This window comes from Microtus oregoni, unplaced genomic scaffold (assembly GCF_018167655.1).
Source record: "Microtus oregoni isolate MIOR12 unplaced genomic scaffold, Mior012 000040F_ref0000088, whole genome shotgun sequence".
NCBI lineage: Eukaryota > Metazoa > Chordata > Mammalia > Rodentia > Cricetidae > Microtus > Microtus oregoni.
Genome location: NW_024543207.1, coordinates 22,626,570 through 22,647,185, shown reverse-complemented (window position 1 = coordinate 22,647,185; position 20,616 = coordinate 22,626,570). Strand labels below are relative to the sequence as shown.

At 42.6% G+C, this 20,616-nt stretch overlaps 1 protein-coding gene across 1 annotated transcript in view; it reads left to right on the top strand.

Annotated features, from left to right (window-relative positions):
* Positions 1-181: 181 nt before the first annotated feature.
* Ahrr (aryl-hydrocarbon receptor repressor) overlaps positions 182-20,616 on the top strand; it is an 81,657-nt gene continuing 61,222 nt past the window's right edge. The window contains exons 1-4 of the mRNA XM_041632236.1: positions 182-191; positions 850-943; positions 10,014-10,086; positions 20,258-20,439. Of these exons, the coding sequence (XP_041488170.1) occupies positions 10,022-10,086; positions 20,258-20,439 (247 nt within the window). The 5' untranslated portion in view covers positions 182-191; positions 850-943; positions 10,014-10,021. The remainder of the gene's footprint in view (positions 192-849; positions 944-10,013; positions 10,087-20,257; positions 20,440-20,616) is intronic.

Sequence of the window (20,616 nt, the reverse complement as noted above, 5' to 3'; positions counted from 1 at the left end):
CGAGGACGTGCGTGCGCCCCCTGCCGCTTTTCCCTTGCTCCTGCAGCTCCGGGCGGGGCAGGGCGGCTCGCGTGCCGGGGTGGGGCTTTCCTTCTCAAGTCCTGAGGGCAGGTCCCGGAGAGCTGACAGTTCCCGGCCTCTGCGGCTCCCTCAGCGGGCGCGCCCAATCTTCCGCGCCCCGCCTGCCCCGGGTAAGTGCTCCTGGGTTTCAAGGGATCTCTGGTCTTTGCCTCTGCAGTAGCCACTTTGGGATTTTCCTGCTTGGTCCGGGGCTCCTTTTCCGACTCCTTCTTGCTTCTGGGGGACGCAGAATTGCTCAAAGTGGTGGACACTGCAGGGGCGTCTCGCTTGACATCCGAAATCTTTGAGGGAAGCCAGTCAGGTTCCATGGTTTGAGGACCTTAATTTCCCCAACTTGGGTATCTTGTCCCCAACCCCCTTCACTCTTGCAATGCAAATGAACATAACCTGTCCCACATTAGGGAGTTCTTTACCCTGGACCTAATATCTTTTAAAAGTTTTTGCAGATGCTGGCAAAGGGCGCCCCACAGTCCGCCTCAGCCATTCCCAGTACTGGGGCACCACGGGCACAGCCAGTAGAAGTGGCGCAGCCAGCTCCTTCATAGAGATCCGAGGACAGTAACCTGGGACTCACATTTCGGAGGGAATTACATTCCAGGAATTCACCAGTTAGTGGCTTCAGAAATATCTGTCCCCTCCAATCTTGAGTGTCAGAAAATTCCAGAGTGTGGCTCCTTTCAGAAAGGGGCAGGAGCCCTGGTGTTGCTGGAAATCTGCGAGGCATGAACCCTGAAGTCCTCAGCTCCTGTGTTGCTCTTGTAATTCCAGTTATGGAACCCTATCCCAGCTGGAGATGACCGTCAGCTCCCACTCCCCGCCTCAGGGAGTCTCTTGGAGGAGGCACAAGCTTTACACCGTTCTGGTACATGGGTCCCTCTACAAAAGTTCTATTTTGCAGCTGGTTCCAGGGTTTGGGTTCATGAGATCTTTCTAACTGTGGCTACCCCTTATCCAGGGTGGGAGGTATGGCTTGGCTTCTCAGGAGTGTGTCCAGCTAAACTTAAAGGCCCTGCTCTAGAAGTTTCTGTGTGCACCTTGGGGATTATATCCCAGAGTTTAGGGTACTGGACACTGTAGCTGGACTTCTTCTGGTCTGGTCAGTGGGTCCATAGAAGGAGACACTCTTGGCCTCAGAGCCTAGTTCACTTTTTCGCCTGCCTTGATATGAGACCTTGCTGCAGTATGCAGTGACTGTCTCCATCATGGGAAGGTGATGATTATTCCTGACTGGATTCCATGTTCCGCTTAATGAAGCAGCTTCATGAGGTGTCTGTTGTCAACCATCTTACGGAAGAAGAAATGGAGTAAACAATTTGCCTGTGCCTTAACAGGACGGGCAGTGTTTGTGTTCAAAACACGTATGTCCTTTCCACCCTGCCTTCCCAGTAGCTGAACATGGTCTCAGGGTTACCATGAATGCAAGACTAGAAAGAAGACTGAAATATTGCTACCATGCACACAGGAGACTGCTTTTTATTTCTATTTTCTAGCTATCTGTTATATAAAGTGAACAACTGTTACTTTTGCTTGAGAAGTTTGGTCAGTTTATGTCTTAGTGGGTAGACGATCCACAGGCCAGAGAGGGCAGCCCCTGCTGTTAGCACAGGGTTTTCCTATGAAGAGCACTCACATATCTGCTGCCCATGACCCCATGGCTCACCTCTGGATACCAAAAAGACCCTATTCTGGGCCACCAAGAGTCCATTGTGGAGGGTGTCCTCAAACAGTCTTCATTGAAAAAATGTCTCCTATCTGCTTCTAAAGTCTGGAAAAGAGATGTAGTTGACCACAAGGGACATTTGTGCGTAGTTGTTCTGATCCTTTAGAGAAGGACACACAGCTTTGGTAAAATAGAGTGGTCAGTTGCAGTGATGCTAGCTCTATGCTGGGGACATAGGCAGAGACCAAGGTGCAACAAAGCAGTTGTTTGGAAAGACTTCACGGAGACTTGTTGTGGATGCCAGCAAGTTGCTTCTTGTGCTCTCTACTGTATAGGGTATAGAGCAGCATTTATCAACTCTTTGTGCTTTTTGAAAAAACCTGCATTTTAGGACTGTTCTTCACATTTCAGCAGAGATATCTAGGAACATATTCCCGGCTAGAGTGATCACCAGCAAGAGGCTGTTTATGAGTGTGGCACGCTTATGCCACACCCAGATCGTAGCCCTTGTTGCAGTGCCTGTTGTATGGCTGTACGCAGTGCCTTCTGTTGTTGCCTCTGTGTTCCTACATGCCATTGGTTGCCCCCATTCTAGTTCTCTTCCTGCCCTGGCACTCATTCCTGCCCATGGCAGGAATTTGGCCACAAGGCCGGTCAAGCTTGTGGTGCTGGGGCTTGGGATCTTCTAGGATGTAAGAGTAATCCCCTTCCTTCACTTTATTTGACCCGTAGGGTAGTCCAGTGGGTGGTGTGTGTGTGTGTGTGTGTGTGTCCCTCTGAGGGTGTCAGAAAGCATCTCTGGCCTGTTCTCTGAGACCAGGCCTGGGTGTGGCTTGGAAGTTTCCTGTCTGAGTTGTTAAGTCCCTTGCAGATGCAGTGAGATGGCTTTATATGCTGGCCTCCAGCCACTGCTTACCCAACCTGGTTTCTTGGAGAATTCCACTGACTAGGCGTGTGGCTGTACATAGGGTGAGACCAGCATCTCACAGGCATTCTTGGGAAGGTGTGCCGTCGGAATGTCATTTCACATCCTCATCCCTTCCCACGGGTATCTCTCGTGCTCCAGCTCATAGCCACACTCACTACCCATCCATCCATCCAAACCCTCCTGCTCCTTCATCCCCACTTCCTTAGGTATCCTCCCATTCAATCTGAAGATTTTCCTCTGATCTCATCACTCCTGCAGCTTCCTTCCCTCCCCTATTTTTTTGTTGTTACATTGTAGTAGTTTCTTGGCCCATCTGTGCTACAACTTGTCAGGGTTTTCTGTCATTCGGTGCATCATCCTTTTACTTTCTTTTTAAATTAAAAAATGTTTTATTTTGTATTTTGTGTGGATGAGTGTTTTGTCTGCAGTGATTTATGAGCGCCACATGCATGCCTACCATTGGTTGTAAGCTACCATGTGGTACTGGAAACCACACCCAGGTCCTCTGCAAGAGTAACAAATGCTCCTGACCCCAGAAACATCTCTCTAGCACTTCCTTTTATTTATTGATAGTGTACTTTTAGGCAAACGTTTTATTTTGATGAAATCCAATTTATCCTCTATTTTTATTTTTTTAATTGTGTTTTTAATGCTAAAACTAAGAATATTGTCACATTTAAGAACAGGAAGGCTTATATTATTTTGTTTGTTGTAATCCTTATGTTTTTGAGACTGCTGAAGCTTTAACTCTTACATTTAGGTCTTTACTTAATATTGGGTATTTTTTTTCAAGTAGTGTCAGAGAGGTGTCCAGTCTCACTCTTTAGCAAGTGGATATTTATTGTTTTGAAGAGACGTTGTCTTCCTCATTGGGTAAGCTTGGAACTATGTTGAAAGTCAGCTGACCACAGTATGACCATTCTTGTACCACACGTTCTCTCTTCTTAAAACTTAAAAACCCACTTATTAAGTAATTTATTTGTGTTCTACAAGGGGGTCTTGTTATATAGCTGAAGCTGACTTTGATCAGGATCCTTCTACCTTACTATCTCAAGTTCTGGAGTTACATAAGCTCACGACCAGACCAGCTCCTCTGTCTTTCTAAAATCAGATTCTCTGGAGTTGGAGTTACAGGTGCTTGTAACTCACCTGATGTGGTTGCTGGGAACCAGACTTGGGTCCTGTGCAAGAGTAGCCCTAACCATTGCACCATTCCTGTGGCCCCTTCTGCATCCTTTAGTAAAGAAATATTCAAGCCTCTTACAAAGATGAGAAGAATTTTACTATAGCCACTTTGTCCCACTTTGTTTACAAACCAACACAGGTAGCTAATTATCAATATTGGCAGATATGGCTTTATTTGAGCATTATTCTGCCAACCAAGCTGTCTAGACTCCACTTTCCTCCCAAACAATTATGTAGAAGTGAATCCTTTGCATGCTGTATTGTGTGTTTCTAGAATATTTGTATATTTGTATGATCATTTCTTAGATTGATTCAATTTTCAACTTTAAGTTGATTAAATTTAATATTAAGTATTAATACTAGAGCAACTATAAAGGTGCTCAGAACTCAGAAGGGAACTCAGAAGAGTACCCTGGTGTAGTGGGAGAGTACCTTAGGAGGGTCCTTTTGCAGAGATGGTATTCAAGCCTTTTATGAAAAATGATTCAACCCTACAGGTGGCAGAGGAAGTTGCTAAGTTTTCTAGCTTCTGTAGTGCCAAGCAAGAGCTAAGAGAAAAATTAGTTCCAGAACCAATAAAGAACCCCTTGTCTTCCAGGGTCCCTACGGTGCCCTCTCCTGCAGGCATAACATCATGTTCGCTCTAAATAGTACTCCAAGAACCCAATATCTTCATGCTGAGCAGGCAAAAGTGACTTGGAACCTAAAAACAGCAGGTGGATAGCCAGTCTGTTTCCCAGTATTTCTATACCACCTCTTGGATGGTTTCTTCCGTGTTGACTTTTGGTATACACAACTCATAAATCTCACAATAGACAATAATTATTGTTGTTTAAATTATCAGCTATTGTTTTATTTATTTAGTTTTAAAGGTGTGTTGTGTGTATGTATTTGTGTGTGTGTTTTTGTGCATGTACGCACACGTGTGTGCCAGTCAACAGAGGCCAGGAGAAGACATTAGATCCCATGAATTGGGATTATAAATGGTTAAGAGCTTCCTTACGTGGGTACTGAGAACTGAACTCTGGTCCTCTGAAAGATCATCAAGGTTTCTTAAGTACTAATCCACCTCTCCAGTACCCCATTTCAAAAATTAAAAAACAATGGAAGAAAGAAAGCATCTTCAACAAATGGTGCTGGCATAACTGATGTCAACCTGTAGAAGAATGAAAATAGACCCATATCTATCACCATGCACAAAACTCAAGTCCAAATGGATTAAAGACCTCACTATCAGTCAGAACACATTGAACCTGATAGAAGAGAAAGTGGGAAGTACCCTACAGCAGAGGGGCACAGGAGATCGCTTCCTATGTGTAACCCCAACAGCACAGACATTAAGGGCAACATTGAATAAATGGGACCTACTAAAACTGAGAAGCTTCTGTAAAGCAAAGGACACTGTCACCAAGACAAAAAGGCAACCTACTGACTGGGACAAAAGAATTTGAAAGGCAATATGTAGAATTCTAAGTTATATCATCTTTTTTTTTTTAAAGTGCTTTAACTTGGTTCCTTCTGAATCTTTCTGTTTTCATTCATTCTGATGCTGTTGCTGTCCTGTATTGTTGTATTTTACTGTATCAAATATTGTAGTATTTGGATTTTAAAATTATTTGTCACGGATTATGAGTGAGTTGGATATGAAGCAATTAGGATACTTCAGTGTAATCTTCCTCATTTTTTTTTTTTTTTTTTTTTGTGCTTGAGCTTCACTGAGCTGCTTGGGTCTGTAGTTTATAGTTTTCATTTTTTTTTTGAGACAGGGTTTCTCTGTGGTTTTGGAGCCTGTCCTGGAACTAGCTCTTGTAGACCAGGCTGGTCTCGAACTCACAGAGATCCGCCTGCCTCTGCCTCCCGAGTGCTGGGATTAAAGGCGTGCGCCACCACCGCCCGGCTATAGTTTTCATTATATTAACTTTTTTTCTGATATCCCTTTAATCTTTCCTGATTTCTAGAGGCCTACTTACACATGTCAGGACTTTATAAATACTATTTAATTTTTACTTGGGTGTTATTTTAAATGTTATAACTTTTTAAAAAGAACTAAATTCCATTGGTTTATTGCCAGGATATAGTTGTATGATTAACTTTTGTATATTGTACTTTTAGCCTTTGACATTGCTTAATAGTTAATTATATGAAGTTTCTTTGTTTGTTTGTTCTGAGACAGGATCTAACTACATAACTTTGATGTGCCTAGACCTTACTATGCAGACTAGGCTGTCCTTGAACTCATAGAGATCTGTCTGCTCTTTAATCTGCCCAGGTTGTGACATTAATTACAACACTGTTTGGCCAGTGTCTCAGGCACATTTCTAGCTAGCTCTTACATATTTTTTTTAATTTTTAAAAATTTATTCTTTGGTAATTTCACACATGAATACAATGTATTTAGATAATATTCCCCACACTGATTCCACCTCCTGTTTTGCCCAGACCTGACCCCATCCCTATTCTTTTCTTTTCCTTTCTCTTCTTTTCTTTTAACAAGAACATGAGACTTCTTTTATTTTAAAGCATTCAGATGTCAAAGTCATAGAAACTTAGTATTTATTGAACTGCTACCTCAGATGAGGGACTTTTTAGAATTAATAAGCTCTGGGAGCCCCAACTTGTCAGACCCTCAGTGATTATGAAGAAAGTACATCTTTGTGAGCATGACAAGACCTCTAAACACCCTGAAGCCAAGACTTCTAGGGAACAAGGAACATTGCTTATCCACTTAGAGTGTGATCATGCAGTCTTCTTGTGGTCCATGTGGACTGAGCAGATGGCAGCTGGGGATGGTACTCACTTCTCATCTCTGAGTATTTAGAGCTCAATATATTCACACTGTCTTTGAAGAATTAGAGAACTGGTAGGAACAGCAATTTTAGAAGGGATTTATACGACTTCACAAGTACAAATCCTGCTAATGTCCACAACAGTACTTAGAGTAAACATCAGGTTATGGTGCCATGGATTGTGCCCACCCAGAAGATGAACTATCTTTTAAATTAATTTAAGTTACCTCTGAATACATTGGCCACAGCCCTTGAAGCATGTTTTTTTCATCTGACCCTTACAGTATATTCTTTACTGAGGTGAGTTTTTATGTCTGTGCCACATCCTCTTATCCAGGACTGATGCATTCATCTAACATTGGCTACTAATGGCATAGAGTTAAAAAAATCTTTTCCAGGCTGATTTTCTGTTAAGTAGGAGCAACCTAAGTTGGGGAACTGCTTCACTGTCACTCTTTTTTTAAACCACTAGTTAATGATTTTATTTATTTTTAATTGTTTTTATTGAGCTATATATTTTTCTCCACTCCCCTCCCTTTCTCTCCCCTCCCCTCCTACCCTCTCCCATGCTCCCAATTTACTCAGGAGATCTTGGTTTTTTTTTTTTCTACTTCCAAGTAGATTAGATCTCTTAGAATCCTCATTGTCATCTAGGTTCTCTGGGATTGTGAATTGTAGGCTGGTTTTCTTTGCTTTATGTCTAAAAGCCACTTATGAGTGAGTACATATGATGTATGTCTTTCTGGGTCTGAGTTACCTCACTCAATATGCTGTTTTCTAGATCCATCCATTTGCCCACAAATTTCAAGATGTGATTATTTTTTTTTCTTCTGTGTAGTACTCCATTGTGTAAATGTGCCACATTTTCCTTATCCATTTTTTGGTCAAGGGACATTTAGGTTGTTTCCAGGTTTTGGCTATGACAAACAATGCTGCTATGAACATAGTTGAGCACATGTCCTTGTAGTACAATTGAGCATCCTTTGGATTTATACCCAAAAGTGGTATTTCTGGGTCTTGAGGAAGATTGTTTCATAATTTTCTGAGAAATTGTCATATTGACATCCAAAAAGTCTGTATCAGTTTGGACTCCCACCATCAATGATGGAGTGTTCCCTTTACCCCACATCCTCTCCAGTATAAGTTGTCATCGGTGTTTATTATCTTGGCCATTCTTACAGGTGTAAGATAGAATCTCAGAGTTGTTTTGATTTGCATTTCTCTGATAGATAAAGATGTTGAACATTTCCTTAAGTGTCTTTCAGCTATTTTAGATTCCTCTGTGGAGAGTTTTCTGTTTAGATCTATACCCATTTTTATTGTATTATTTGTTCTTTTGATGACCAATTTCTTGAGTTATTTGTATATTTTGGAAATCAGCCCTCTGCCTAATGTGGGGTTGATGAAGATCTTTTCCCATTGTGTAGGCTGCCATTTTGTCTTGTTGATCATGTCCTTTGCTTTACAGAAGCTTCTCGATTTTCAGGAGGTCCCATTTATTAATTGTTTCTCTCAGTGTCTGTGCTACTGGGGTTCTATTTAGGAAGTGGTCTCCTGTGCCAATGCACTCAAGTGCACTTCCCACTTTCTCTTCTATGCAGTTCAGTGTGGTTGGCTTTATGTTTTGAGGTCTTTGATTCATCTGGACTTGAGTTTTGTGCATGGCAATAGATATGGATCTAATTTCATTCTTCTACATGTTGATATCCAGTTATGCCAGCACAATTTGTTGAATATGCTTTCTTTTTCCATTTTATATTTTTTGCTTCTTTGTCAAAAATCAGGTATTCATAGGTGTCTGGATTGATATTTGGGTTTTTAATTAGGTTCCATTGGTCCTCCTATCTGTTTTATACCAATACCGGACTGTTTTTATTACTGTAGCTTTGTAGTTAGAGGTTGATGTCAGGGATGATAATGCTTCCAGAAGTTTCTTTATTGTACAGGATTGTCTTGGCTCTCCTGGGTTTTTTGCTTTTCCATATGAAGTTGAATATTGTTCTTTCAAGGTCTGTGAAGAATTTTGCTGGGATTTTGATGGGAATTGCATTGAATCTCTAGATTGCTTTTGATAAGATTGCCATTTTAACTATGTTAATCCTATCTACCCAAGAGCATGGGAGATCTTTCCATTTTCTGGTGTCTTCTTCAATTTCTTTCTTCAAAGATTTAAAGTTCTTGTTATATACATTTGTTTGGTTAGAGTTACTCCTAGATATTTTATGTTATTTGTGGCTATTGTGAAAGGTGATGTTTCTTTGATTTTGTTCCCAGCCCATTTACCATTCATGTAAATGAGGGCTACTGGTTTTTTTGAGTTAATCTTGTATCCTGCTACATTACTGCTACCCATTTCTATCAATCTATGTATCACCACAAGGTCATGGCCTACCAGTAGGCATCTATCTCCTTAAGCAGCTACATGGCATCTCTTTGACTCCACCTACTCTCTCTAGCTCTCTTTGTTTAGATTTCCAAATAGGATTTGCTCTGTTATAACAATGGCCAATGGTATAAAAATACTCCTAGCCTACAGACGGGAATCCCACATCATATGCCTTGCATGCTGCCTAGCTGTGTGATTAGTGAGTTTTCTCTTTCTCTGCCTGCCTCCCTTAATCTTCAAAAGAGATCAATCACGTAGTTCTGACAATTTCACTGTCACTTCCAGTCTTAGAAATGGTACCTCTTCCAGATAATACACACATGAGGTCAAATCAGGGCTATCCATTTACATTATCAGGCTACTGGGGCAGGGGGTGTGCGACAGGGGTCTGAGGGAAATTGTGAAGGCTCAGATGGCCTCACTACTAGAAATATCAAGTTTCTATGACATGATGAGAGTCCTTATATTTGATGAGGGGATGAGAAGTTGCAAACTTTGAAGTGCAGGCCCAGGGATTCTTTAGTAACTTCTGTGGGAGGCATAGGCCTGGGTTTAGCACCAGAGGACACGGTTAGTTGATCTGCAGGTGGCTGAGCATGAGTGACCATAGTGGAAGTCTAGCACATAGAACTGAGAAGAAATAATGCACTTAAATGGGGGGCTGCTAACCCCATGTGCCTGTGGGTGCAGGAGGGACTGCCCAAATAGACAGATAGTATGGCTCTGAAAGCAACAGCCTCTTGAGGCTCAGTACATGTTCTCTGCTCCACCGCCTGTGTCATGATTCTACTCAGAGTAAAAATTTGTGCGGTTCTCAAGGCCGCCACCTTGTTTTCCATAGTGCTGTAAGAGTGAGCACTCCAACCTGCATAAGGGCCAGTAGGCCTTGACTAACCCTCTTGATTTGGGGTCACTACAGTAGGCACATGTGGGACGTCACATGGGATCTCGTCATGTGATTAATTCAATGTCCCCCTTCTCTTTTAGGACCAAAGATGATGATTCCACCAGGAGAGTGTACGTATGCTGGCAGGAAGAGAAGGAAACCCATTCAGAAGCGGTAGCGTATCATCCCCTTAGTCCTGATATCGCTGGGGAGTGAAGGACATACTGTACCTTCCTGAGGAGAGGGAATTTTATAGGCAAACATAGTATAAGGGAGACTTTGGAGAACCTTTCTGGTAGGCATAGTCATGGAGTCCTTTGGGTCTCATGTAAATGTGACCTGTCACTGGCTTTCTTTAGCAGGTAAGCTTACTTAAGGCAGCTTTTCTGACCTAGACACAAAGCACTGGCTGGAATTGGTGGAGGTCTCATCTGGGTGAGGGATATGCCACTAGTATGTTTGGAACATTTGTTCTCTTCAGCAATGAGTCATTCTGTCTGTGGAAAGTGCCCTAGGGTTTAGTACTCACACTCCAAATGACAAAGGCTCTTTGGGGTGCATTCTCCTCACCCAAGGTCTCTGAAGGTATAAAGATAGGGAAAGCCAGGGTTCAGACCCATGTCCCCCAGGGATACAAATATCCTTGTCTGTGGTCTTTCTGCCTTTCCTGGGCTTAACCTGCAACCCACAGAATGGTCAAAGTCGGAGGTGTGTGGTGGTTCCAGCAAAACCAGAGTTTAGAATACTTTCCAGGAAATCAGCTGAATTATAATTTGCCCACAGGCTGCCTCTGGCTGTTGGTATAGAATCTGCTGTGTATATCATCACCTGCAGTTGTGTGTGTGTGTGTGTGCGTGCATGTGTGTGTGTTACAACACACTGTTGGGAGCAGTGAGACCCCAGATCCTGAATTTCTTGTAATTCCCTGATCTGAGTGCCTACAGCTGCTCTGAGCACGAGACCTTCAGGAGTTCCTGATGGCAGAAAAGTGGTTTCTGGTGGGTTTGGCTGGGGCGTGGCTATCTCTATATAATCTGCCCTTGAACACAATAAAGGGGGCATTCTTGGGGAATTCAAGGATGACCCGTGTCGCTGTCTCTGTGTGTGTGTATTTTAACCTCCAGCCCCCTTGCCCAAAGCTCTCAAACTGGGTGCCAGCACACAGAGCACAGACACAGGGGCGCGGTGCGTGGCAACACACACACCCACACACCCAGAGAGAGAGACAGAGAGAAGGGGGATCTGTGTTCTGGATATGTGATACAGCTGTGTGCATGATACAGCTGTGTGTGAGACTGGGATGCAACAGAATGTTAGTGGTGCACCCATCAGTAGCTCCTTTTAGGTGTGCTCTCTTTGTAAATGACAGAGCTACCCCTGCTGGCCTCCAGGGCTACAAGATATTGTGTTGGTTTAATACCCTGTGGACCCAAGGCCTGACAAGAAGCTGAGGTTATCCTGAGTGTGAGACTGTATTTTGAAGGTGGTTATTTGAAGGTCGGAGCCACCAAATAGTGGAGCTTGAGGTCTTTGATATGAGGAGAGCTGGGGTAACAGTTGAGTACAGTAGAGAAGACATAAAGCCCATGAGAGTAGGCATAGAAATGTGCTCCTCTATGACAGAGATTTAGATTTGTTTATATAACATTTATCGTATAAATAAGGAAAGAAAATAACTTAATCACTCAACTGAAACAGTGATTTCTGGTGGGCAGTGTAGAAGGAAGTTGAGCTGAGTTTTTTGTCTTGATAATATTTTAACTCCAATGCAAAAGCAAGACCATGTTTGAGGCATTAAATACTTACATTTTATTTTGTTTCATTTATTTTTGAGACAGGGTCTCATTATGTAGTCCTGATGGGTCCAGAATTCCCTATGTACAGCAGACTGGCCTTGAACTCAGTTATCGGCCTGCTTCTGCCTCCAAACTGCTAAGAATAAAGGCAAACACATTTTGATTTATAGATGCTCTGAAAAGATAGAAAGCTTGCCTGGCTCACAACATAGGGGCTGTCTCTGCACCCCATCCGCTTTTCAAGAAGCATCTGATTTTAGAATTTTCTGTGAATGCTTCTTGAAATGTCTCTGCAGTGTATGTTTTTTTCCTATATGTACTCATGTTATATACATACTTGCACACCTCATAGTCTTTTCCATAGGCTGTACTTTTCCTACTATACAACCTGAGTATATGAAGTGTACTTTCCAAGGGTTCATCTTAGTCCTTTGCTGTCCATTAAGCTCTGTGTTCTCCAGCTGCAACACAGATCTGTAGCATGCACGTCATCAGTCAGGATCCTTCCACCTTATCCAGGGAGCTTAGGGATGTGGGTAAATGACACGGGCAGCCTGATGTTAGTATCACCTGCCATGCTATAAGTGGCAAGTAATTTGTAAGAGTGTTCATTCAACCTTAATTTTTTTCTTCACACCCTAGGTGTTACCTAGTAGCTATGAGTATTTCTGAATCTATAACCTTCTTCTAGAAGTGAATGTCAAGTATCACCACCAGCATGCTTGGTGTTCCACATCTCATCTTCTAGGATTCCTGGGATTTTACCACATACAGTGTCTTCATTTCATGACAATGTGGAAGTTGTAATACTCAAGTCCCTTGTAGTAATAGGAGTGGTGGGGCTGCGTCCCCGGCACCCGGCCACCCACATGGCTAGCTCTAGATTATGCCCTGAAATAATTACACGGAAACTGTATTCTTTTAAACGCCGCTTGGCCCATTATATCTAGCCTTTTCTCGGCTAACTCTCGCACCTGGACTAGCCCATTTCTTATAATCTGTGTAGCCCACGAGCTGGTTTACCAGGAATGATCTTAACCTGCGTCTGCCTGGAGTGGGAGAATCATGGTGACTCCCTGACTCAGCTTCTTTCTCCCAGCATTCTGTTCTGTTTACTCCACCCACCTATGTTTTAACCTATGAGGGCCAAGCGGTTTCTTTATTGCTTAACCAATGAAATCAACAGATTGATATATGACACTCCCACATCACTTCCCCTTTTTCTGTTTAAACAAAAAAAGGAAGGCTTTAACTTTAACATAGCAAAATTACATATAGCAAGACAGTTATCAAGCAAGAATTACAGTTACAATATTTATATCTATTTTATCTTTTATCATAACTAAGGAAAACTATAACTATCTATTCATTCTTCAACTCCATCAAAGACTCCAGAAGGATATAATACTACCTAAGTAAACAAGAAATAAGAAAACTCTAGAAATGACAGAGACATCTCGCTGCCTGTACAGTCACCCAAAGTTCTTTTGTACCGTTGGGGCATCCATCTTCGGCCTACAGGCCCATAGTATCCAGCGGACATTTCCATGAAGCAGAAAATTTCAAAGGCAGTTCAGTCACTATCTGCTGTGTCCTGCAGAATGTCTTGCAGACTCTTTCATGCGTCAGGAACCCCGAAAGACCATCTCACCTTTAGGCAAGTTCAGCAGTCCTCTCTCTGCGGGTTCTTTGTGTCCAGTTTATGCATCAGTCCAGGCAAGAGCAGTTTCTTGCCCAAATAGCTATCAAACTCCATAACGAGCCTCTTCGATGCCCATCTTCCTCTTGAAGTAGATTGGTGCTGCCAGGAGCAGACGTGTCTCATTGTCATGAAAAGCCCTAAGTTATTAAAATATTTAAAATGCCATATTCTGCAGTCTTTGAAAGATATGAAGAATGCCTATCTAACTGAAATATATCTCTATATATCTAGAAAATCTAACTAACATGACTACAAGCTTTACTATCATCGATGATTATCCATTAGCAAACCATATTTCCTAATTATACATTACATTTTTAAATGAACTACACAATCACAATACCTTAATCAAGAGCAGAAATACATATACATATAGCAAAATTGACCTTAAAATCCACACCAATGCAAATTACTCATACCTATATCATTTCCCCCTTTAAATGTAAAAGAACATTTATAAACAATATTTTGGGAACATGGGCACAGTTTTTTCTCTCCAAACTGCTTCCTGCTGAATGGGGGCGTCATTAATTAGGTCTTTCATGGTATAACCTGTGTGCTAGTTTCATCTCAGTTGGCAGTTGAGCGAAGCAATTTTCTGAAGATGTTCACAGCAACTTTTCGGGAGGTCGTGGTCTATCATACCAAATTGGGATAGAAGAAATCCACAGGGTCTGGTCCTCTGTGAAAACAAAAGAAGACCCTCTCCAAAGCATCATATCCTTAGACCCAAATTTTGAAATCGTAATACCCTTATATCCATTCTGGTTTAGCTTGGCAGCCCATGTAATGAAATGTCTCTCTGTACTTAGCTCCTTCACAGTCAAATATTTTAAAGAAAACACAATGTACATAATCCAGACTCTCTGTGAATTTTCCATTTTTACGTGGCTTATTTTTCTTTATTTCTTTTAATCTCTTAACTATCTGTACTCTGTCTCTTTAAAGACTTTACCTTTTTTTTTTTAAAAAAAAAACCATTAACTTTATTCTCTATATTTTTTTCCTTCTCTCTCCCAAGCCTACGTACATTCATCCAACAGTGTGATCCATAGAGGTCTTTTATGTCTGAATCTGTCGTATTGTGAATCTGTAATTTTTTTACCATCCAGGAGCATTTCCTAAAATGTTAAGCAGTTCTTAAAAACTTAAGTTGCACCTTGTACAGGTAATACGATACTGTCTGTGTCCTGCCCAGTCGAAACCTTAACTGCACCGTTACTATGGTAATTACGGCAGTTCCTGCCTGAGGTCAGCACAGTTCAGAATGGAGCAGCCACTCCTGCCTCAGATCCATTTGGTGCCCCTGAGCTGAGCACAGTTCCAGGTACACAGCAAGTCCACATTGGTGCCGCAGTCAGCAGTTTAACTCTGAGACTGAGCGTGAGGCACAGAAACTCTTTTCATCCAAGTTACAGCCAAATCTGACATGCAGAGCACTGCGCAGTCTGAAAACAATCTGCCATGCTCTTCTGCCTGCCTAAGCCTGATTCTGCTGTCTGCCCAGGTGCAGGCGGGAAGCACTGGGCCATCAGCACGGTCTCAGAACACTCTCCTTCCGATCCCAAGCAGAACACAAACATCCAGTACCATAAAAGCCTTTGAAATGCTTTAAAGCCAGAGTTTGCACTGGCAGCACAGTCCTAGGAAACCGCACTTTAAAATGACGCAGCTTTTTTTTCTGCTGCTGTTGCCGAATCAGGAAATCTCTCTACAGCACGCCACCAACAAACAGCAAAAATCTGTGTTAAACTCTCTCTCCCTTATTTTTAAGCCTTCTCAGGTTTTTAAAGTGGGTTTAGTCCATCATGTCGGGCGCCACTCTGTTGAAACATGGAGCGGCAGGACTGCGTCCCCAGCACCCAGCCACCCACATGGCTAGCTCTAGATTATGCCCTGAAATAATTACACGGAAACTGTATTCTTTTAAACACCGCTTGGCCCATTATATCTAGCCTTTTCTCCGCTAACTCTCACACCTGGACTAGCCCATTTCTTATAATCTGTGTAGCCCACGAGCTGGTTTACCAGGAATGATCTTAACCTGCGTCTGCCTGGAGTGGGAGAATCATGGCGACTCCCTGACTCAGCTTTTTCTCCCAGCATTCTGTTCTGTTTACTCCACCCACCTATGTTTTAACCTATGAGGGCCAAGCGGTTTCTTTATTGCTTAACAAATGAAATCAACAGATTGATATATGACACTCCCACATCAGTCCCTGATTTTTTTTTATTTGTTTTTCTTTTCTTTCTCCCCCAAAATAGGTGTGTGTCCGTCTGTGTGAGTGCGTGTGTACACACATTGGAGCACATGTGCATTCACATGTACCATAGTGTGTGTGTGTGTGTGTGTGTGTGTGTGTGTGTAAGTCAGTTCTGTTCTTTTATTATATAGGTCCCCAGGCTCAAACTCAGGCCAGTAGGCTTGGCATCAGGTGTTTTTACCAACAGCTATCTCACTGGCCCACATCTGCTTTTTCTTTATTAGAGTATAATTGAAGTATAAGTGTTTCAATTGACCTGACAAGGTTTGTAGCCAATCAGCTTTTGCCCATGAAATCACCAGCAAGTCAAGATTTCAAATATTCTGCTACTCCAAAAGTCTCCTTTTGAACTTTAGCTGTCCCCACCACCTCTGTCCCCAGGCAGCCTCTGCTCTACTTCCTGTCGCTGTGGATTTTGCACTTCTTGTGTCCTGTATAATTGAATTACATTCTTTGGAGCTACTGCCTTGCATAATGACTCTGGGGTTCCTCTGAGTTCATGCATCAATAGCCCTATTTCTTTTTTGCCCAGCTATTCTCTGTTGTGGGAATATTCCAGGTTTGGTGGACACCTAGATTGTTCCCTGTTTGGGGGCTGTTAAAGATACTGTGGATATGCCACACCAATTCTTGGAGAGCTGGGTACTTCTGTTCTTCTTGGGTAAATGCCTAGAGAGACAGTTGCTGCACAACAGTGCTAATCTTTCCCAGAAACTTTCAGGCCATTCTCTAAAGTTGCTGCATCCTCTTATGTTCCAGTTACAGTGAAACAGGGTATAATCCCCTCTATATTCTCCAGTACTTACATTGCCAGTTTTCAGTTCCAGACGCTTTCATGAGTTGGCAAACTCTCAAGGTTAATCTGTATTGACTTAAGGAATAATGATGTTGGATGTATTTATGGGCTCGCTTTTCATTCATGCAGCCTCTGTGTTAAAGTATTTAAATAATTTGCTTTTTTTCATTTCAGATCATCTCACTATGTCCTGAGAGTTCTTTATATATTCTAGATACAAGTGCTTGTGATTATTTTCTTCCAATCTATGGCAGCTTTTTCATTTTTTTAATACTGGTTTTCAAAGGATATTTTGGAGGCTGAAGAAATGGCTTAGCAGGTGAAATGCTTTCTGCTAACCATGAGGACATGACTCCAGCTCCCTAGCACCTACACAAATTCTGATCATGGAAATACTCATCTGTATTCCCAGAGCTGAAAGCAGGGAAACAGGTAGATCCCAGAGGTTTACTGGCCAGGCAGTCTAGCACAAACAGCAAGCTTCAGGCTCAGCAAGAGACTATACCACAAAAAATAAGGTGGAGAAGTCTGATGTCAACCTCTGTCTTCTTCTGACATGCACACCAGCTTATAAGCACACACCTACACATGCATGAACAAATACACACATCTATACATTCACAAGACATTTTAAGCTGAACATAGTGGTATACCTATAATTCTTGTAATCAGAAGACTGAAGCAGGGTCATGAGAATGAGACCAGCCTAGGTTACATAATGAGATGTCTCAAAGAAAAGTAATCTAAAGAACTTTGGATGAAGACAATTTTATTGTGTGTGTGTGTGTCTGTATGTTCTTTTTAAAATTTATTTTATTTTTCTTTTTTTAAAAAGAAAACAAACTTTCATTTATTTTACATACCAATCCCAGTTCTTACTCCCTCCCCTTCTCCCATTTCCTCCACCTATACTGCACTCCACCCCCACCCACTCCCCAGAGAGGGTAAGGTACATTGCTTTGGGGAAGGTCCAAGACCCTCCCTACTATATCTAGGCTGAGCAAGGTATCTATCCGAAGAGAACAGGTTCCCTAAAAGTCAGAACAAGCAGTAGAGGGTAAGTCCTGGTGCCACTGCCAGTGGTCCTGCAGTCTGCCCCAGCCATACAACTGTCAACCACATTCAGAGGGTCTAGTTTGATACTATGCTGGTTCCTTCCTTGTCCGACTGGAGTTTGTGAGCTCCCATTAGCTCAGGTAAACTGTTTTAGTGGGTGTCCCCATCATGGTCTTGACCTCTTTGCTCATATTCTCATTCCTCCCACTCTTCAACTGGACTTTGGGAGCTCAGCCCACTGCTCCTCTAAGGGTCTCTGCCTCTGTTTCCATCAGTTGCTGGATGAAGGTTCTATGGTAACATTTAAGATATTCACCAATCTGACTACAGAGCAAGGCCAGTTCGGGCACCCTCGCCTCTATTGCTTAGGGTCTTAACTGGGGTCATCCTTGTGGATTCCTGGGAAGTTCTCTAGTGCCAGGTTTCTTGCTAGTCCCATAATGGCTCCCTACTCATCACTTCTTGCTGTTTCTTTCCTCTGGAGCCTGTGAGAATTCTATTTGGCCTACATTTGCCCTGGATTTGAACTCATCACAAGCCCAGAGGACCACTTGCTTTCTAGATGGACTGTCCCTACTGATTATTTACCCTTTCTTGGGGTACCACCTGCTTCATGGAGATGATATTGGGAAGTAGAGTGTGGAGTATAGATAGCAGTGAGGTGTATCTTGGTGTCCTGAGAACAAGAGGAGGAAAGCAACATGTACTGTGACTTGTAACAACTCCTTTGCTGGACAATGCCCCACCCTGAGCCTGAGAGAGTCTTGGAGTGCAAGGAACCAAGTGCAAGTTTGCTGCAGGTAGCACCCTTCATGTTCTCTGTATAGAAAGACCTGGTGGTCAGGGCTAGAGCTAATGTAGGCACCACCCTGCATGGAGAGGCAAGGACACCTCTACCTTAGATTTAGATAGAGGTTAGAAGTAAGCTGGGATTATGGGATCATCAATGGAAAACCACCCGATTTGTTAATTGGTGAAAAATCAATAAAATGTTGTCTATTTATATGCTTTAATATTACTTAGCCATAGAAAAGAATGAAGAAGCAAACACACACATTATAATGAGAATAAATCATGAAATCATTCTATTTTGTAAAGGCAGTTGGTGCACCATTATTCATGTTTCCATACATTCAGATGAAATATTCATAAGAGGTCAATCCACAAGGGTAGAAAACAGGCCTTCAGTTTCCAACGCCAAAGTAAGGAGTTTAGGAGAAAGTGCACACGAGGGAGGTGCTTCCCTTAGGACAGTGAAAATCTTTAGGTCAAGAAGAGACGAGCAGTGTTATGACTAGCAAATGAAAGACCACTCACTTTCAATGTTATGTTAGTTAGATGTCACTTTTAAAAAGTAACAGCTCCTGGGTTTGTTGCTGCCTGACATGATTAAAAAACTGGGGAATTTGGGCCATTGGACAACTCCTCAAAACTAGAGAGGCCTCAAATCTGAGATTCCCTGAGATACCAGAAAGTGTTGGACTGCTGATTCAGATGGCTGATTTGTGAAGTTCTTACAGCATTGGATCCACTCTGACTGCTGTGGTCTCTTCTAGACACATAGTGTGGGCAATATTGATAGTGAATAACCAGGAAGGTTTATTTTGTGCCACAATTAAGAGGTTCAGAAGAGGGAGACCTAAGAAATGAGGTGAAGGGATGTTGAAGGCGCCCTCTCCAGGCAGGCATTTGAAGCCAGGTCAGTCTATCTATGAGTGAGCAGTTTCCTGAGCTATATGAAGTGGTGGACAAATGACCTCTTGGTCCTCCAGATGCTCAGGCTCTGAGAACTTTTCTGTGATGTCTGGCAGGTTCTGGAGTCCTCTTCTAGGCATTTGGACTACCAGGCCTGAATTTTGAACTGAAATTCTTTGTTCTGGGAACCAAAAAGACTAAGAACTGTTTGGATTACCAGTGGGGTCAGGAAACTGTCACCATTCTAGCATGGGAACTTGTATTTTTCCTGTCATATATTAAGTTTGGGCTGGGTGATGTGAGACTCTGAAGGAAGCTAAATAAAAGTATATTTTTCCAGGCACATTTTTTCCCAGACTGCCCTAGCCAGGTATCCTCCCTTCTCAGAAAACCTGACACAGAAGTGCTGAGAAATGCAACACAGCCACACGGCTAGTAACCATGCCCCTCATGCTTGCCTGAGACTTTTCACACATTCCTCCAAAATATCAGGTTGTAGCTAACTGGTGTGTTTTTTATCAGTTTCTTCAGAAGTGTAAGCTGAATATTCTGTCCTGCCAGCCAACTCCCAAATAACTACATAGAGGTTTATTATTAGTTATAAATGCTTGACCAATAGCTTAGGCTTTTTTTTAACTAGCTCTTATAACAGCCCATTTCTATTAATTTACTTGCTGCTCATGGCATGTTACTTCATCTTGTACTCATCCTCCTTCCTCTGTGTCTGGCTGGCAACTCCAACCTTCTTCATACGAGAGAACTCTCTCTCCCTCTTTGTCCTCAAGTCCCGCCTAACCTCTTCCTGCCTAGCTATTGACCATTTAGCTCTTTATTAAACCAATGAGAACAACACATCTTCACAGTGTGCGAAAAGATTGTTCCACAGCAAAGGAGTGATCTCTAATTCTCATAAGCATTTTCTGACTGGGCAACAGCTTCAGAGTTCCCAGCAAGGTCACTACAGAGAAAGGTTTCTTGCCTGTGGGGCCATTGGCTCCTGGTAGGAACCTATATGACTAAGGCCCTCTTCCCACAGGAGGCTTACCATGGGGGCTGAGAAATCAAATCCTTCCAAACGTCACCGGGACCGCCTCAATACAGAGCTGGACCACCTGGCCAGCCTGCTGCCATTTCCACCTGATATCATCTCCAAGCTGGACAAGCTTTCCGTCCTGCGTCTCAGCGTTAGTTACCTCAGGGTGAAGAGCTTCTTCCAAGGTAGGACTTTCATTTGGACCTTGTCTCCATCTAAAGCTGAATAAATCTCACTTGTGCCATCTGAGTTCACTTGAGTCCACTTAGGTTACACTTGTACATTGCTAGGTCTGTTCTGGGTTCCTCTGGTCCAGCTGGGTTTCTCTTGAGCTCTGTTGGGTCTTACCTGGGTCCAACTGA